Source organism: Ovis canadensis, chromosome 15, assembly GCF_042477335.2.
Source record: "Ovis canadensis isolate MfBH-ARS-UI-01 breed Bighorn chromosome 15, ARS-UI_OviCan_v2, whole genome shotgun sequence".
In the NCBI taxonomy this organism is placed as follows: domain Eukaryota; kingdom Metazoa; phylum Chordata; class Mammalia; order Artiodactyla; family Bovidae; genus Ovis; species Ovis canadensis.
Genome location: NC_091259.1, coordinates 85,348,244 through 85,367,128, shown reverse-complemented (window position 1 = coordinate 85,367,128; position 18,885 = coordinate 85,348,244). Strand labels below are relative to the sequence as shown.

The window sequence follows — 18,885 nt, the reverse complement described above, 5'->3', positions numbered from 1 at the left end:
TTTACTGCAACATGTGGAAGCAGTCTGGATTTAGAACTTGAGATCTGGGACTTCAGTCTGATATGATGAGATGAGACTTAACTAACATGAAAGTTTTTACTTTCACCCTCTGAGAGTCCTGAGATGACTTTTTTATACGTTGGCAACCTCACTTGTTAGACACTGTCTACAAAGCCCTGTATCTACACGGAAAAGGAAAAAGACCCCAAGGGCCCCCTCTTATAGCCATCCCTACCAAGGCACCTTTCATGCAAATGCAGCCATCTTGGACCCTCCTTAAAAGCCCAGCAATATGCTGATTACCAAAGAATGACCTTGATTCATGCCACTTGGAATAGAAGAATTATTCAGACACATTCTGCCTGAAGTTATATGATCAGATACAGGGCAGGGAATGGAAAGATGCAAGCCTGTGTGTGATTATATCAAAAACATATACATAAACAAATGGATCCTTACTGATAATCAAGTACTCATCAATGTATCGTTTTATACACACCTGATTGTTTTTACATATAGATGAATACATGCAATCCAGTACAGAGTATATAATATTGAATATGTATATACAAGTGGTCACAATCAGGCCGGATACAGATCTGAGTGTGTAGAAGCATACACAGTTGTGTATTACTGAATACAGACCGATGAATGTTTGGATACAGACATATGCCCATGGCTTGGAAACTTGTGCTTTAGTTCAGGCCAGGAAAAGACACTAAGACCTTTCTGACCAACAGTTGATTGAAAATATGAATCATATGTATATTAAAAATTCTCTTTTTCAAAAAGTAAGCCAAAAAACAAGATTTGTCTTCACTTTTAGAAGATGATTACAACTTTTCTTGAGCTATCATTTAATCCTTCATGATATGTATTTATTCTACATAGGAAAACAAAATACTAAAACATGCCAGTTTCTTCAGAATAATTATGTTGTGCTGTGACATGCTGGACTCCCAGTTGGTAAAGAATCTGCCTGCAATGTAGGAGACCCTGGTTCAATTCCTGGATCAGGAAGTTTCCCAGGAGAAGAGATAGGCTACCCACTCCAGTATCTTTTGGCTTCCCTTGTGGCTCAGCTGGTAAAGAATATTACCTGCAATCCAGGAGACCTGGGTTCGATCCCAGGGTCAAGAAGACCCCCTAGAGAAGGGAGAGCCTAACCATATTTAACAACGACGTGCTAAATATGTTTTAATGGAAATTTTCAAACTTTACAAAATGACCCTAAAGTTTAGAGGATAAGGGAAATGTGAGAGAGGAGATGGATAGAGGAGAAAGTGCCCCAGAATTGAACATCTTAGATGGTGTAAAACATGACCTACTAAGTAGAAACTTTTCAAGCTATGTGAAATGAATCATTATGCTGGCAGACTATTTTACCTCTTTAGGGAAAATAGACACTTGTTTGCCCATGGCAAATGAAAATAAATTCTAAATGGATTAAAATATAAAGTGCTTTTGGACTTTCCTGGTTGGCTCAGCTGGTAAAGAATCTGTCTGTAATGTGGGAAAGATCTGGGTTCGATTCCTGAGTTGGGAAGATCTGCTGGAGAAGGGAACAGCTACCCACTCCAGTATTCAGGCCTGGAGAATTCCATGGACTACATTCCTTGGGGTCACAAAGAGTCAGACATGACTTTCACTTTCATAAAGTGTTTTTAAAAGTTATTTTTTTAATAGGGGTTAAAGTGTATGAAATCACTTGAAGGAAATGGAATTTTTCAAAAGTGATAAGGTAATAGAAATATAAAAGCAAACAATATTAAAATATCACATTTATTTTAAAACACTCATAATTATAACAATTGGAAAATTAAGATTTGGTTTTATTCTACATAAAATTTCATTCCTTTAGATTATTTTTATAAACATGGCCTTGTTATTAAATTTAAATCTTTGAAACATTTTTCTTCAGTCTTAAGATGTTAAGCAATAGAAACAAAATGAAAGTATCTTGCAGATATAAAAATTGTATCTATACTTCAAATATTAATGCGTGTTTGTGTGTGGAGTAATTTATATTTTTAGTTATTTTTTTCTGAAATCTGTAACATAATAAACCCCATTAATTCTGAAAAATATTGCATTATTTTAGAGAGAAATATGGTCAAATCTTCCCCTCATCTAATAAATTAACAATGTTAACTATATAGCTTAACTCATCATATAGAACATAAATCTATAGTCTCAAAGAGACATTTTATACCCCAAAACTACATGTACTTCCCCCAGAAAATCATGGAAATCATAAAAATGCATTTCAGACAAATATATATTTTGAACTAGGAAATTTTGAAAATATTAAAGTATATTTTGGCCATTCAAATTATTCAATAAGAGATCTTTTTCATCATACCCAGGTTATTTAGCCTAAGGAGATACTACAGTTAAAAAATCACACGTTGCTTTCCTGAGAAGAGCAATTTTTCATTGAAAATGGGTGGCATAGTTCCCTATGGCCTCATTTTCTTCTTCTGATCCAGAGCTTCTTCATGGCATTCTGCATCTCACCGCTTCTCAGAGTATAGATGAGAGGGTTCAGCATAGGGGTGACAATGGTGTAAAACACAGCAAAGTATTTATCAATGGGTAAAGTGGAAGGAGGTCTCACATACAGAAAAAGACAGGGCACAAAGAAGAGGGCCACCACAGTGATGTGGGAGCCACAGGTGGACAAGGCTTTGTGCCTGCCTTCCTGACTAAGATTCTTCAGGGAGCGCAGGATGATCCCATAGGAGATGAGTAACAGTGTGAAGATGACCACACTGATGACCCCATCATTAGCCAGCACTGTGAAGCCGATAATACGGATGTCAGTGCAGGCCAGTTTTAACAAGGGGTACATGTCACATGCGAAGTGGTCCATGACATTGGGACCACAGAAGGGAAGGTTGTAAAAAAAGAGAATATGAGTGATCGCATGTAAAAACCCACCAGCCCAGGCTAACAGCAGGAACAGAATGCATATCCATTGATTCATGATTGTCATGTAATGCAAAGGTCTGCAGATGGCCACGTAGCTGTCATAGGCCATGACAACCAGGAGTAAAATCTCAGCACCACCAAAGAAGTGCTCTGTAAAAAGTTGGATCATGCAAGCTTGGAATGAAATGGTTTTTCTCACATAGAATAAGTCTGTAATCATATTTGGGGTGACTGTAGTAGAATAGACAGCATCCATAAATGATAAGTTGCCAAGAAAGAAGTACATAGGGGCGTCCAGGGTTGGGCTGACCACCACAGTCAGGACAATGAGGAGATTGCCCACCATGGTCACCGTGTAGATGAGCAAGAAGATGACAAAGAGTAGTTTCTGACCTTGGGGGCTCTGAGTGAGCCCCAAGAGGACAAACTCAGTTACATTGCTCCTTTGTTCCATGGGTCTTTCTGCATCTTTTATTTCAGAGTTCAGGACAACATTTCCTATAAATATAAGTTTTATCAATGACTTTCTGATGTCTTATGATAATTTGTTCATTCATTCAGCAAATGAGCAGTATGGTTCTTATATTTTCAGATATTACTAATATGATCAAGGCTTATTAAAACATTATCCTTAAACCCAAAATCTTGTACGCTAATGGAGAGGCAATTAATTAGAGACATTTGTGGGAAAAGGATACATCATTAAAAAAATGAGGTGTAACTATTAACTTTCCATCTGGAAGCTAATTATTGTACATATAGCTAATATCTATTAAAAGTTTAAAAATTGATTACAAGTTTAATAAAAAGGTAAAGCACGATTTACTTTATATTTGCTATCCATTTCATAAAAGATGTACACTTCTTCATTCTAGGGTTGGAAGAATATTCTTAACCAATCCTTGAAATCTCAAATAGGTTTATTTGACAATTTCATGTTTTTTAAGGATTTAGGAAATGATACCAAAACAGCAGTAGATGAAATGTTCGAAGAAAGACTTACATATTGGATAATATAGAGAGTTATCATCTAATGATGAAAAGATAAATATAAAAGTATGAAATATGGAATAAAATATCAACAAAAAAATTAATAGAAGATGGCTTCTAAATGGCCCACAAACATGATAGGCTGCCTAAGCCCACCTGTGAACAAAAAAAGAGGACTTTTAAGTCAAGGTTTACTTATTACAGTGTTTGTTCCAGTTCTTGAGGGTCACTCAGTCAAGGTCTACAGGTGTTACCTCATCTTTTAATTAACACACAATGTTTAGAGAACATATAATTTAAAACTATTATCAGATTTACATATCTCTACCCATGAAACTATCCCCAGATCATTACCTTTGAAATTAATTTCTAAGGATACTCTATCTTCAAGTAGGTAACTTTATTCCAGATCATTATCATATGAAATTATTCAAAAGAAGTATTACAGAATAGAATCAGCCGATTGAATCAACATATTTAATAATCTAATGGAGTTCTAACATGACATTATGAAAATCACAAAGGAAAACTCTAGAAGACTGAATTCTAACCCCATCCTGGGTTTCCCTGATGGCTCAGTGGGCAAAGAATCAGCCTTCTATGCAGGATACACAGGAGGGGCAGGTTCAGTCTCTGGGTCAGGAAGATCCCTCTGAGGAGGAAATGGCAACCCACTTCAGTATTCTCGCCTAGAAAATCCCATGGACAGAGGAGCCTGGTGGGCTACAATCCGAACGGTCCCAAAGAGTTGGACATGACTGAGCAAGTAAAACACGTGTACACCCATGTTGGATTCATGTTGATGTATGGCAAAACCAATACAATACTGTAAAGTAAAAAATAAATAAATAAATAATAAAATTTAAAAAAAAAAAAAAGAAAGAAAGCTCACCTCATCAACGTACTCTCCAAAACTGAAAGGCTCATTCAGAATTTTGTTTCTAAATATGCTTCCTGGGTTACCTGCCTATGAAGAAAGCTGTTCAATCCATGTTCTGAGCTCTGGTTCCTTCTTGCTTGTTCTTCATGCACTGATGCTGTCTCTGGTAATGCAGAGAGTAAGATTCATGTAGCCTCACAGCACCTTGAACTGCTTCCTTGTGACCAATGCTTTCCATGATTGCAGAAAATCAAAATCATCTCAGTTATTTTTAAAAATTACTTTTCAAATTACTGAGATTTTCAAAATGAATATGAACATTCTATTTCCTAAGGAACTCTGAATCTTGATTGTGAACAGAAACTCATAATGTTCACTGTCAGCTGGATATGTCCTGATAACGAACGGATATTAAATCAGTGTGTTAATCAGACAGAAAAAACTTCAAACTATGTGTAAATTGTTTATAATAAAATATTTTAAATATTTAATAAAATATTTTGTTTGCACTTACAGCAGTCAAAGTGAAATTGTGAAATAGCTGTTGCAACATTTTGACTCTGAATCACTTACTGTCCTGTCTTCATACAGTGTTATTGAACTTTAGTGTTCCTGAAGGATGGCAAATAATTTTATATACACACTTTATTATGTTCTGAGTTCATCATTTCAGTTCCAGGAGAAGCCGGCCATGTGATTACTGTTGTAGACAAATGTGCCACAGGTCCTGGCAAAGGGCTGTAAGCACTTTGTCTACATTTAAGTGCAGCACATACAACTGAGTCATTCAATTCCTGCATCTCCAAGTATGATTTTGTCTAATTAAATTCATTGGGACCTTAATCATAATTTTGAGGGTAGATCTCCAGAGATGGTACAAGAACAATCACCATGTGAAACAAGACTTATAAAATTCTGCCCTCTGGGATAAAACCATGAAAAGCAAATTTAGGTCATATCACCAAAAGAGAAATTCAAATCTGGGTGGAAATGAAATATGTGAAAACATTCTTGTGAAATTATGTTCTTCAAAACAGGCAAATCTTTTTAATTTTAAGCTTCATCTTTGAAGATGATATCTGAACCAATTTCCAATCATGAATGTTAATTTCAGAGCAAGTCATTTAAACCTTATTTCAAATGCAGATAAAATGTGTCACAAAATTTCAGACACACAATTGATAGAAAATTTGTCAGTTTTAGTATCATAGTAGGAAAAGAAAAAAGTATTTGTGGGACTGTTCCATCTCAAAAAGTTCATGGGGCATCCACCAAAGTAGAAAATATCTAAGGCCATGACACAATGTGCAATATATTTCTAAGAACTTAAATCATAAAGCACATATGTACTTTAAATAGAAATTTATAACAAAAGTGTAATATTTTCCAATTATTTATCCTAAAATCACTCATGACTATTTTCAAAAATATATTTTCAACAGAAACATTATGATATCAGTCAGTTCAGTTCAGTCGCTCAGTCATGTCCAACTCTTTGCGACCCCATGAACTGCAGCACGCCAGGCTTCACGAGCCATCACCGACTCCTGGAGTTCACTCAAACTCACGTCTATCGAGTTGGTGATGCCATCCAGCCATCTCATCCTCTGTCATCCTCTTCTCCTCCTGCCCCCAATCCCTCCCAGCATCAGAGTCTTTTCCAGTGAGTCAACTTTTTGCATGAGGTGGCCAAAGGATTGGAATTTCAGCTTTAGCATCATTCCTTCCAAAGGACACCCAGGACTGATCTCCTTTAGAATGGACTGGTTGGATCTCCTTGCAGTCCAAGGGACTCTCAAGAGTCTTCTCCAACACCACAGTTCAAAAGCAACAATTCTTCGGTGCTCAGCTCTTTTTAGAGTCCAACTCTCACATCCATATATGACCACAGGAAAAACCATAGCCTTGACTAGATGGACCTTTGTTGGCAAAGTAATGTCTCTGCTTTTGAATATGCTATCTAGGTTGGTCATAATTTTCCTTCCAAGGAGTAAGCGTCTTTTAATTTCATGGCTGAAATCACCGTCTGCAGTGATTTTGGAACCCCCCCAAAAATAAAGTCTGACACTGTTTCCACTGTTTCCCCATCTATTTCCCATGAAGTGATGGGACCAGACACCGTGATCTTAGTATTCTGAATGTTGAACTTTAAGCCAAATTTTTCACTCTCCTCTTTCACTTTCATCAAGAAAGTGAAAAGCTTTTTAGTTCCTCTTCACTTTCTGCCATAAGGGTGGTGTCATCTGCATATCTGAGGTTATTGATATACATGTATATAAATGTATATAAACTTTATGATATACATGTATATAAAAACTATATGAAAATATTTATAAAAGATATATATATTAATATATATATAAAGGATTATGTATAATACATTGCAATGTGTATAAATTATCTGGATGCAGCTGTGTGATTAGAGAGAATTTTATAGATTTAAATGCAAATATTAGAAAACAATAGACACTTTAAAGAATGAACTAAGCTTCTGTCTCAAAATGCTAAGGAAGAAAGTTTAAAATAAACATAAAGAACATTGTAGTGTGGAAAGTGTTGAGAAGCCATACATCATTAAAAGAGTAATTTATATAAAGAAAAGAATACCAGTAATTGATCCTTTAAACATTGAATAAATTATAATTTCTAGCCCAATGGACTAAGAAAAAATAAGAGAAAAACCAAATTATCAGAATCAAGACTGAAGCGAGGGCCATCATTGCAGATTCTACAAATTTTAAAAAGACAACAAAATGATATGACAAAAGAATGTATGGCAGTTAACTTGCCAAGAAAACAGACCATTGCTATGAGAAACACAATCATCTAAACACACACTGAGAAATAATTTAAAACTGGAATAATAAGTGCAAATAAATTAAATGTTTAGAGTCCTAACATTCTCCTGCAAGATAGTTCATCCCCATGGAGCTTTAATCAATTAATTTTACATGACAACTAATCAAGAAATACCTTGTTACACAACACTTTCATAAAGGTAATGAAGCACTGTACTTCCTAATGCATTTTAGGCACCCAGCATAACCCTTACACCAGCATGACACAAGGGCGTCAAGTGGAAATAATTAGATTAATAGCTCACATTAGCAAAGACACAAAATTGTGAACAAAATACTTGTTTTGATTCTTTTGGGTGTTGTCTTTGAGGATTTTTTTTTTAATATATTGTTGATACAGGTCTTGAAGCTGGTGCTGGGTTATGCTCAGTCTAGAACTAGTCACATCCCACAACTAATGAAAATTTTTCTAAGTATTCAACCAACAGCACTGCCCCTGTGAACTATGAGGTTTTCCAGCTAATGAGAGTAGGCTCTCTTCCTAGCCTAGTTTGAGAACAAAGCACTCCTCTTTAATGCACCTGGGTAAATCTTTCCCCAGCCCCAGGTATTTTCCTCAGATGCACACACAGGTCAGTTCTTTGATGAATACTTGAGATGGATCCTCTTAGCTTTGCATAATTCTCTCTTTCTCACACTCAGCCTCTCCAGGACTATAGATGTATTTTCTGCTTTAGTGTCCCTGACTGTGAATTTCAGATTCTCAACTCAGAGGCAGTATCAGGACCTTAGGAGATATCCCTTTCTGTGCCACATCATGGAAACTTTTTGTTATTGTTGTTGTTCAGTGTCTCAGTCATGTCCAATTCTTTGTGACCCCATGGACTGCAGCACACCAGGCTTCCCTGTCCTTCACCATCTCCCAGAGCTTGCTCAAACCCATGTCCATTGATGACGGTGATACCATCCAACCATCTCATCCTCTGTTTCATCCTTCTCCTCCTGCCCTCAATCTTTCCCAGCATCAAGGTCCTTTTCAGTGAACTGGCTCTTCGCATCAGGTGGCTAAAGTATTGGAGTTTCAGCTTCTATACCAGTCCTTCCAATGACTATTCAGGGTTGATTTCCTTTAGGATTGGCTGGTTTTATCTCCTTGCTGTCCAAGGGATTCTCAAAAGTTCTCCAGCAGCATAGATTAAAAGTATCTAATCTTTGGTGCTTAGCTTTCTGCATGGTCCAACTCACATTCGTACATGACTACTGGACAAACCATAGCTTTGACTCTACAGATCTTTGTTGGCAAATTTATGTTGGCTTTTTAATGTGCTGTCTAGATTTGTCATAGTTTTCTTCCGAGGAGCAAATGTCTTTTAATTTCATGGCTGTGGTCACCATCTGCAGTGATGGTCACAATCTGGAGCCCAAGAAAATAAAATCCATCAGTTTCCATTTTCCCCCCATCTATTTGCCATGTAGATGCCAAGTAACACCAAAAACAGAATTAACAGCATCTGAGAATCCTGGGTAAGTCCCATTAGAATTAATTCAGTCACATTCATCCCGTCTTCTTTCATTTCAATGCTGCTGATGAATTCAGAAGTGGGGATTTACCTAAAAATAGTTTCCTGACAGATTAGAGGAGAATGGCTAGAGTAATGAGCTATGCCACTTGGCACTGCCACTGATCATAGAGTTGCAACGTCTGTCTAGTGTTTTTTCCCTTTACTATCAGCTCTGTTCTTCTCCCTTCACCTTCCACTAAATTCTCAACTGATTTTAGTGGCTTAGCTAGAGGTATAGCCTAGAATTTTACCCCAGCGATGTCTAATCATGTCTTCAATCTACCCAAAATGCAGGCCAGGTTCCTGAAGTTTCTTGTTTACTGTCACAGTGTGAATTGCAAGAGGTAGCCAAGTGTTAATAGCAACCTGAAATGCAGAAACATTCTGCCCTGTCTCCACTGTGGTTTAGTCCTTGTATGTATCTGATGATCAAGGTCAATTACTTCTGCCAGAGTCATATAAAGAGCATTTTCTCTGAGTTGTTACAGATAGCAATCCTTCTAAGTGCCAGGTAAGTCAGATTTAAGGTAAGTCAGACAAGAAAACAACAAGAAAAGGACTCCTTTATGGCATAATTGATCCAATATATCAACTAACTCTGAAGCTTAGTTTTTTTGAAGTTTGCAGTCATGTTAGCCAATCAACAAATATTCTTAAATTTCAAAAGCATTTCAGTTGATCTTTCTGTCACTTACAACCAAAAGTTTACTACGGAAAAATCCTATGAACCTGGGTGAATTTATAAGTCCTATTTACCCATTTACATTATATCTATCTTTGAACCAGTACAACATGATTTTAATTATAACATTATAATTTGTGTTGTCACTAGAATGACTCATTACTCTTTCAAAATTGAATCACCAGGACTTTCTTGGTGGCCCAGGGGTTAACATTCCGCTTTCCAAAGCAGTAGACACAGGTTCAGTTCCTGATTGGGGAACTGGGATCTCACAGGCCACAAGGCAACTCAGCCCATGTGATACAACTAAGATCAGAAGCAGTCAGAAATATAGATTTTTTAAATTTAGTTGCTATTTGCATAATGTTATGCTTTCAAATGAACTTTGGAAACATAGGAATGTCAGCCATCATTTACTTTTATGTGGAAAAGACTACACTATTGTTTTATCATTTCCCCTCCCAAGGATATATACTGAGTATACTGTCACGAGGGAGGTGGGAGGGGGGTTCAGGATGGGGAACATGTGTATAATCATGTTGATGTATGGCAAAACCAATACAATATTGTAAAGCAATTAGACTCCAATTAAAATAAATATTTATTTTATTTATTTTTTTTTTTAAATTTTAAAATCTTTAATTCTTACATGCATTCCCAAACATGAACCCCCCTCCCACCTCCCTCCCCAGAACATCTTTCTGGGTCATCCCCATGCACCAGCCCCAAGCATGCTGCATCCTGCGTCAGACATCGACTGGCGATTCAATTCACATGATAGTATACATGTTAGAATGTCATTCTCCCAAATCATCCCACCCTCTCCCTCTCCCTCTGAGTCCAAAAGTCCGTTATACACATCTGTGTCTCTTTCCCTGTCTTGCATACAGGGTCGTCATTGCCATCTTCCTAAATTCCATATATATGTGTTAGTATACTGTATTGGTGTTTTTCTTTCTGGCTTACTTCACTCTGTATAATCGGCTCCAGTTTCATCCATCTCATCAGAACTGATTCAAATGAATTCTTTTTAACGGCTGAGTAATACTCCATTGTGTATATGTACCACAGCTTTCTTATCCATTCATCTGCTGATGGACATCTAGGTTGTTTCCATGTCCTGGCTATTATAAACAGTGCTGCAATGAACATTGGGGTACATGTGTCTCTTTCAATTCTGGTTTCCTCGGTGTGTATGCCCAGAAGTGGGATTGCTGGGTCATAAGGTAGTTCTATTTGCAATTTTTTAAGGAATCTCCACACTGTTCTCCATAGTGGCTGTACTAGTTTGCATTCCCACCAACAGTGTAGGAGGGTTCCCTTTTCTCCACACCCTCTCCAGCATTTATTGCTTGCAGATTTTTGGATCTTTGGCCTTTAATTAAGTTAGTTTGAATTAACTTATTTTGATTATGGTCCTACCTAAAATTCTTAAAAAATTTTTTTAAAATAAATATTTATTTTATTATTAATTAAAATAAATATTTATTTTAAAAAATTTTTTAAGAATTTTAGGTAGGACCATAATCAAAATAAGTTAATTCAAACTAACTTAATTAAAGGCCAAAGATTCCTACATAGGTTGTAGGTAACTTACAAAAGACCATTAATTGCTTAAGATGGATTTATCTTGAGATAGACATTTAATTTTGCTTTGGACTTCACTTAGCCAGCAATCCAAAGTAACACTGAAAACACCATTAAGCTATTTGAGAGAGTTTTGTGTGAAGTAGGAATAGCTTTTATTTGCTTTGCCAGGCAAAGGCAGGGGGCAGGGCAGAGCAGCCCTCAAAACTGTGTGTCTCCACTTGGAGAGGATAGTGAGAAGTTTTATAGCAATGGTTCAAAAAAATGTGATCAGCTAGTGGACATTATTCTGATTGGTTGGTGGTGAGGTAAGTGGGAGTCAGCATCACCAACTTTCTGGTTCCAACTGGTCTAGGGTCAACTGCGTGTGGGCAGCATACCATCGTAAACTTCTCCCACCTGGTGGGGGTTTCAGTCTCTGCAGAACAGCTCAAAGTTGATGTGTGTATCCCTTGATGGGGAATTAGGATCTTCCCCAAGACTGACTATTATTTCCTTGACTGCTTGCTTTTCCCTTGTCTCACACCCTCTTCCTTACCTAATTAACAACTGCTTGAATCTTCCATTTGGAACTCAGGGAAGGTCAGCGATGTTGAATGAAATCAATTTTCTGTAATCAAAGAAATGAGGGACACATGGAGGTTTTTATGCCCAGGAGCCCCACACAGCTTTGCTCAGTAACAATTCTCCCTTTTCTCTGATATTCATCAATCTTGAGGAGAAAAAGTGTTGGGAAAAAATGGAATAATCACTTAGGATAGAGACATCAGTCAAACTTAGCAGAGGAACTCGGTTTTATGGGAGATGCCTTTTAATTTCCCAGTAGGTTAACCTTCCCTAAGTCTTTCAGGGAATGGGGAGACAAAAGTTCTGGCTACTTCCAGCTGAAATGGGGCATAGTTCTGCCGCAATTCATGGAGTGAATATCAGATTGAAATATTCCTGACTTCCAAGTTGAGTTTAGTATGGTTAAGAACTCAATCACTTGGGGATTTAGAAGAATAAGTCTATCTGGACCTGACACTCAAGGGAGACTTGCAGCCAGGTAGCCAGTTGTTTAACTTTATCTAAGTGAAGTGAAGTTGCTCAGTCGTGTCCGACTCTGTGACCCCGTGGACTGTAGCTCGCCAGGCTCCTCCTTCCATGGGATTCACCAGGCAAGAATACTGGAGTGGGTTGCCATTTCCTTCTCCAGGGGATCTTCCTGACCCAGGATCGAACCCAGGTTTCCCACATTGCAGGCAGATGCTTTAACCTCTGAGCCACCAGGGAAGCCCTCAGTAGGTTTTAACTTCTGATGTGGTGTTTATATTTATATATATATATATTTATATACACACACACACACACACATATGACAGGAGTTCTACATATGTCTCCTCTTTTTCGTTAATATCTGATCTAAAACAATTTTAGTGTAGAAGATCTTAATAGTTACAAGAGGATACCTTGAAATCATAAGGTTGCAGCTACCAGTGACCAGTGACCAGTGCCATCCCCTAATCTGACACAGCTCAGAAAATCTAAGTCCTCAGCAATACAGGAATGTGTCTGAAATCTGCAATAGCCATCTAATTTTACCTTTGCTATCTGAGCTTCAGTTATCCCATTTTGACTTTCAAATTTATTTCCTTCCTAATGTCTGAAGCAGATGTTACTGTTAATGATTTCAGTACTTTTTTAGACATGAGAAGATGTAAGATTTGTGGCTCATAAAATCTTCTGAAAATATCTATTTGAAGGCCTATTCTGCCAGCTTTTCTCAGAGCACAGATTGCCTCATTCCAAATCTTTTCCCTGAATCCCTTTCAGAGAGTTTTGAGGGTCAGTGACTATGGTGACCATCAACTTAATCCTTGCAGAAGCTGACAACAAGTGCCAATTTCCAGTTGGCAAGGCTCCTCCAGGGTCTTAAATTCAGATATGGTATTAATGACATTTTATGACTATTCCAACCCATGGTGCTAGAAATGCTCATTCAAAGACCTGCAGAAAATTTCACTGACAGACCACTCTGTGTGCTATTATTGGACTAGGGCTGATTAACAGTAGCCCAGAGTCTCCAACTTTTAAAGCAAACAGGCAGAGGGAAAAGGAAAACATCTCAAGTCTACTCACAGAGGCATACATTACCAAATTTTTGCAAATAACCAACAACATATAGAGGAAGGATCTCCCAATATCTGGAAATCACAGATCAAAATCAACACCATTCTAGACAAAATCTGTAACAATTATAAGCATATTCACTAGTTCACTTACTAACTATATATTGTCAGATATAGACCTGTGTGTGTTCAATTGAATAGATACCTAAATAACATTGAATATGTAGTTACAACTTGCCATAGAGATTCACATGAGATTGGATACAGATCTGAGAGTGTGGTGGGATACCTACATGTGTACTGTTGGATATAGGCCTAGGAATGTTTGGATAATCCCAAAGAAAGGCAATGCCAAATAATGTTCAAACTACCACACAATTACACTCATCCCACACACTAGCAAAGTAATTCTCAAAATTCTCCAAGCCAGGCTTTAACAGTATGTGAACTACAAACTTCCAGATGTTCAAGCTGGATTTAGAAAAGAGAGAGGAACCAGAGATCAAATAGCCAAGATCCACTGGACTATCAAAAAAGAGCTCCAGAGAAACATCTACGTCTGTCTTATTGACTATGCCAAAGTATTTGACTGTGTGGACCACAACAAACTGGAAAATACTTCAAGAGATGGGAATACCATACCACCTTATCTGCCTCCTGAGAAATATGTTTGCAGGTCAAGAAGCAATAGTTAGAACCAGACATGGAACAGACTGGTTCCAAATAAGAAAAGGAGTGTGTCAAGGCTGTATATTGTCACCCTGCTTATTTAACTTATGTGCAGAGTACATCATGTGAAATGCTGGGCTGGGTGAAGCACAGGCTGGAATCAAGATTGCTGGGAGAAATATCAATAACCTCAGATACTCAAATGACACCACACTTATGGCAGAATGCAAAGAACTAAAGAACTTCTTGATGAAAGACAAGAGTGAAAAAGTTGGCATAAAGCTCAACATTCAGAAAACTAAGATCATGGCATCTGGTTCCATCACTTTATGGCAAATAGATGGGGAAACAAGGGAAACCGTGACGGACTTTATTTTGGGGAACTTCAAAATCACTGCAGATGGTGATTGCAGCCATGAAATTAAAAGACACTTGCTCCTTGGAAGAAAAGCTATGACCAACCTAGACAGCATATTAAAAAGCAGAGACATTACATTACAGAGACAGCAAAGGTCTGTCTAGTCTAAGCTACGGTTTTTCCAGTGGTTATGTATGGATGTAGGGTTGGACTCTAAAGAAAACCGAGTGCCAAAGAATTGATGCTTTTGAACTGTGGTGTTGGAGAAGACTCTTGAGAGTCCCTTGGACTGCAAGGAGATCAAACCAGTCAATCCTCAAGGACTTCAGACCTGAATATTCATTGGAAGGACTGATGCTCAAGATGAAACTCCAATACTTTGGCCACCTGATGTGAAAAACTGACTCATCAGAAAAGACCCTGATGCTGGGAAAGATTGAAGTCAGGAGGAGAAGGGGACAACAGAGGGTGAGATGGTTCGATGGCATCACCGACTCAATGGACATGAGTCTGAGTAAACTCCGGGAGTTGTTGATGGACAGGGGAGCCTGGCCTGCTCCAATCCATGGGGGTTACAAGAGTCGGACATGACTGAGCGACTCACCTGAACTGACTGATATGCCTGTGACCTTTAGAAATAAGCTATAATTCACACCAGAAAAAGACACTGACTCTTCTCTGAGCTGTTCATTGAAAATGTGTCAGTAAATCAAATGCAAATAAGAGAGTCATCCTTTTCTATAAGAAAACGAAAAGACAAGATTTGTATACACTCTATGGAGACACTTACAAATTTTTGTTGAGACATCATTGAATACTTTATGATATGTGTCTTTTTCTGGATGAGAAAATATAATATTTATTAAAACATGTAATTTTCATCAAAATAAACATATAGTGTCATGACAAGCTAAATATATTTTATGAGAACTTTGCAAACTTTTCAAAATGAGCCTGATGTTTAGAGCAGGAGGAGAAGGTAGCAAAGGAGGAGAGTGATGAGAAAGAGCAAGTTCCCCAGAATTCAGCCTTCTAGAGATGTAATACCTCACATAGTAAAAAGAAAATTGTCGTTAATTGAAATTAATGATTATGTTGATAGATTATTTTACTTGTTGGGGGAAAATAAGCTTAAATATTTCCCTATCACAAGTAAAAGTAAATTCTAGATTGTTAATGAATGATTGAATTTTTATTTCTTTTATTGAAGGGTAATTGATTTACAATGCTTTAGTTTTTGCTACACAGCAAAGTGACTTAGCTATACATATATATATATATATATATACACAAACACTCTTTTTCATATATCTTTTTTAATTTAAATTTATTTCATTAGAGGTTAATTACAATACTATATTGGTTTTGCCATACATCAACATGAATCCACCACAGGTATACACGTGTTCCCCATCCTGAACCCCTCTTCCTCCTCCCTTCCCATACCATCCCTCTGGGTCATCCCAGTGCACCAGCCCCAAGCATCCAGTATCATGCATCAGATCTGGACCGGTGATTTGTTTCATATATGATATTACACATGTTACAATGCCATTCTCCCAAATCATCCCACCCTTTCCCTCTCCCACAGAGTCGTGTTTTATTGCTTTATCACAGAACATTGAATATTGTTCCCTGTGCTATACAGTAGGACCTTGTTGCCTATACAATGCATACATAATAACCACCATCTGCTAATCCTAACTTCTCAATCCACCCCTCTCCCCAAATAATCCCTTAGCAACCACAACTCAGTTTTCTGTGTCTTTAGTCCCTTTCTATCCTGTAGAAAATTTTGTTTGTGTTACAGTTTAGATTCCACATATGAATGATATTGTATGCTATTTGTCTTTCTTTTTCTGACTTACTTTGCTATGATACTCTCTCGGTCCATCCAAGTTTCTTTTTTAAAAAAAGAGGTTAAAACGTTAAAATAATTGCTAGGAAATGAAACTTTTCAAAAGTAATGTGATAGAAGAAATAAAAAGGAAAAATATGAAAATAAGACTTATCTATAAAACACTTAAATTTAACATAAACAATAGAATAAATGTTTGCAAGAGATGTCAAAGAATAGTAATATTTGTGAGTATATTTAATGTAAAAGGAGTTCATCATAACCTTTCAGTAGATATTCTCACTCCAATAGATCAATAATTCTGATAATTGACAAAACTATAGCGTAGATTCTATGTCCCATACACTGTGCAAAAAATAGAAAATACAAAGACAGAACAATGTCCCTGACTTCAGGAAGCTCATAGACGAAGGAACATAGAGAGTTAGCAAATATTTTTATCTTATTACTTGAAATAACTACACAAGTTTTAAAATTAACTAAACATATGTCTTGGTATACTTTGCATATGGCCTGCTTTTATGGAACATCAATGGCACCCCACTCCAGTGCTCTTGCCTGGCAAATCCCATGGACAGAGGAGCCTGGTGGGCTGCAGTCCATGGGGTCGCTAGGAATTGGACACAACTGAGCGACTTCACTTTCACTTTTCACTTTCATGCATTGGAGAAGGAAATGGCCACCCACTCCAGTGTTCTTGCCTGGAGAATCCCAGGGAAGGCGGAGTCTGGTGGGCTGCAGTCCATGGGGTCGCACAGAGTCGGACACGACTGAAGCGACTCAGCACTAGCATAGACTAGAAGATTAAGCAATATGTATTTATTTTTCAGTGGTTTGGAGGCTAGGAAGTCCAAGGCTAAGGCGCTGACAGATTCCATATCTGGTGAGGTCCTGTCCCTAGTTCACATACAGAATTTTTTTTTCTTTTTCCTGTGTCCTCCCACGCCAAAGAGTTAAGGGAACTCTCTGATGTTTCTTTATAAGGGCATCAATTCCACTCATCAGGGTGAAACTTTTATGACCTACTCATGGACGGAGGAGCCTGGTGGGCTGCAGTCCATGGGGTCGCTAAGAGTTGGGCACGACTGAGCGACTTCACTTTTGCTTTTCACTTTCGCTTTTCACTTTCATGCATTGGAGAAGGAAATGGCAACCCACTCCAGTGTTCTTGCCTGGAGAATCCCAGAGACAGTGGGCCCACGTGTATGGGGTTGCACAGAGTCGGACAACTGAAGCGACTTAGCAGCAGCAGCAGCAGCATTACCCAAAGGGCCCCCTTCCCAATACCATCACACTAGAAAGGGTTTAACTTATGATTTTGAAGAGGAAAGTAAACTTTCAGCCTGTAGCAACATCCCAAAGTGGAGAAATAAATTACATAAGTTCTGATAAACCCAAATGCTTGTTATTATTTGGTGATTAGTATTTTATTTGAGAAGACTTTGAGATAATAAAGGGCTTCCCTGATGGCTCAGATGGTAAAGAATCTGTGTGTAATTCAGGAGACACGGGTTTGGTCCCTGGGTCAGGAAGTTCCCCTGAAGAAGGAAATGGCAACCCACTCCAATATTCTTGCCTGGAGAGTTCCATGGACAGAGTAACCTCATGAGCTACACATGGACCCCAGTCCACAGGGTCGCAAAGAGTTGGACACGACTGAGTGACTAGCACTTTCACTGAGATAATATGAGAAATTTTCAGGTAATAGGGATTAAAATCAGGATATGAGACTTCTCACACCGTGTGATTTACTAGTAAAAAGCACTCATCACCCCATAGCCTTAGCGCCTCATGAACCAGAGTAAACAAGAGAGGCAAAATGATAATCTTCTTTGACCACATGCGCTGACCGTGTTAGAGGCAGATAGTATTTTGTTTCAAGCCTGATTCAGAGGAGGATTTTATGAACGCTGTTTCTGTCAAATGAAACAATATATCCTGGCAATCTCTATTATATTAATATCAGCAATCTCTATTATAGTAATACCTAGAAATCTCTATTATATTAATGAGAGATAATAATGGTATATATTGTCAGAATCTTTCTTAACAATGATATAACCCCAAATAGTTAGTGTCAAGTTCCAAACTGAATATTTAAAGTGCAGGGATGATGGATTGTGCTAAATTTACATATAAGAGAGACCCATGTGCCTGGGTCTCTGCAGAAGGTTATGTAAGCAAAAAAGGTGACCAGGATACTGAAAATGTATCCAGGGTTTCACCAGGTATTCTAAAGTATCTGGAAAGTGGAATGAGCCACCTTTATGAAAGCATAACTCAAACAAAGCTGACAAAAATGAGGCAATGACATGATTACCCAGTTGGAATATTGAGTAAGGTTTGTTTATTTTTCTGTATAAAACTTTAGTCTTTCAGATTATTTTTACAAACATAACCTCCTCAATAATATTATGACTGAAATGTTCTTCTTCAACATTAACGTGCTAAACAATAGAAAT

General features: G+C 37.7%; 1 protein-coding gene across 1 annotated transcript; it reads right to left on the bottom strand.

Annotated features, from left to right (window-relative positions):
• Positions 1–2,467: 2,467 nt before the first annotated feature.
• Positions 2,468–3,385, bottom strand: LOC138420405 (olfactory receptor 4A47-like). The gene has a single exon (XM_069553592.1). It carries the CDS (start codon positions 3,383–3,385, stop codon positions 2,468–2,470), a length of 918 nt encoding a protein of 305 aa, XP_069409693.1.
• Between the last annotated feature and the right edge of the window lie 15,500 nt (positions 3,386–18,885).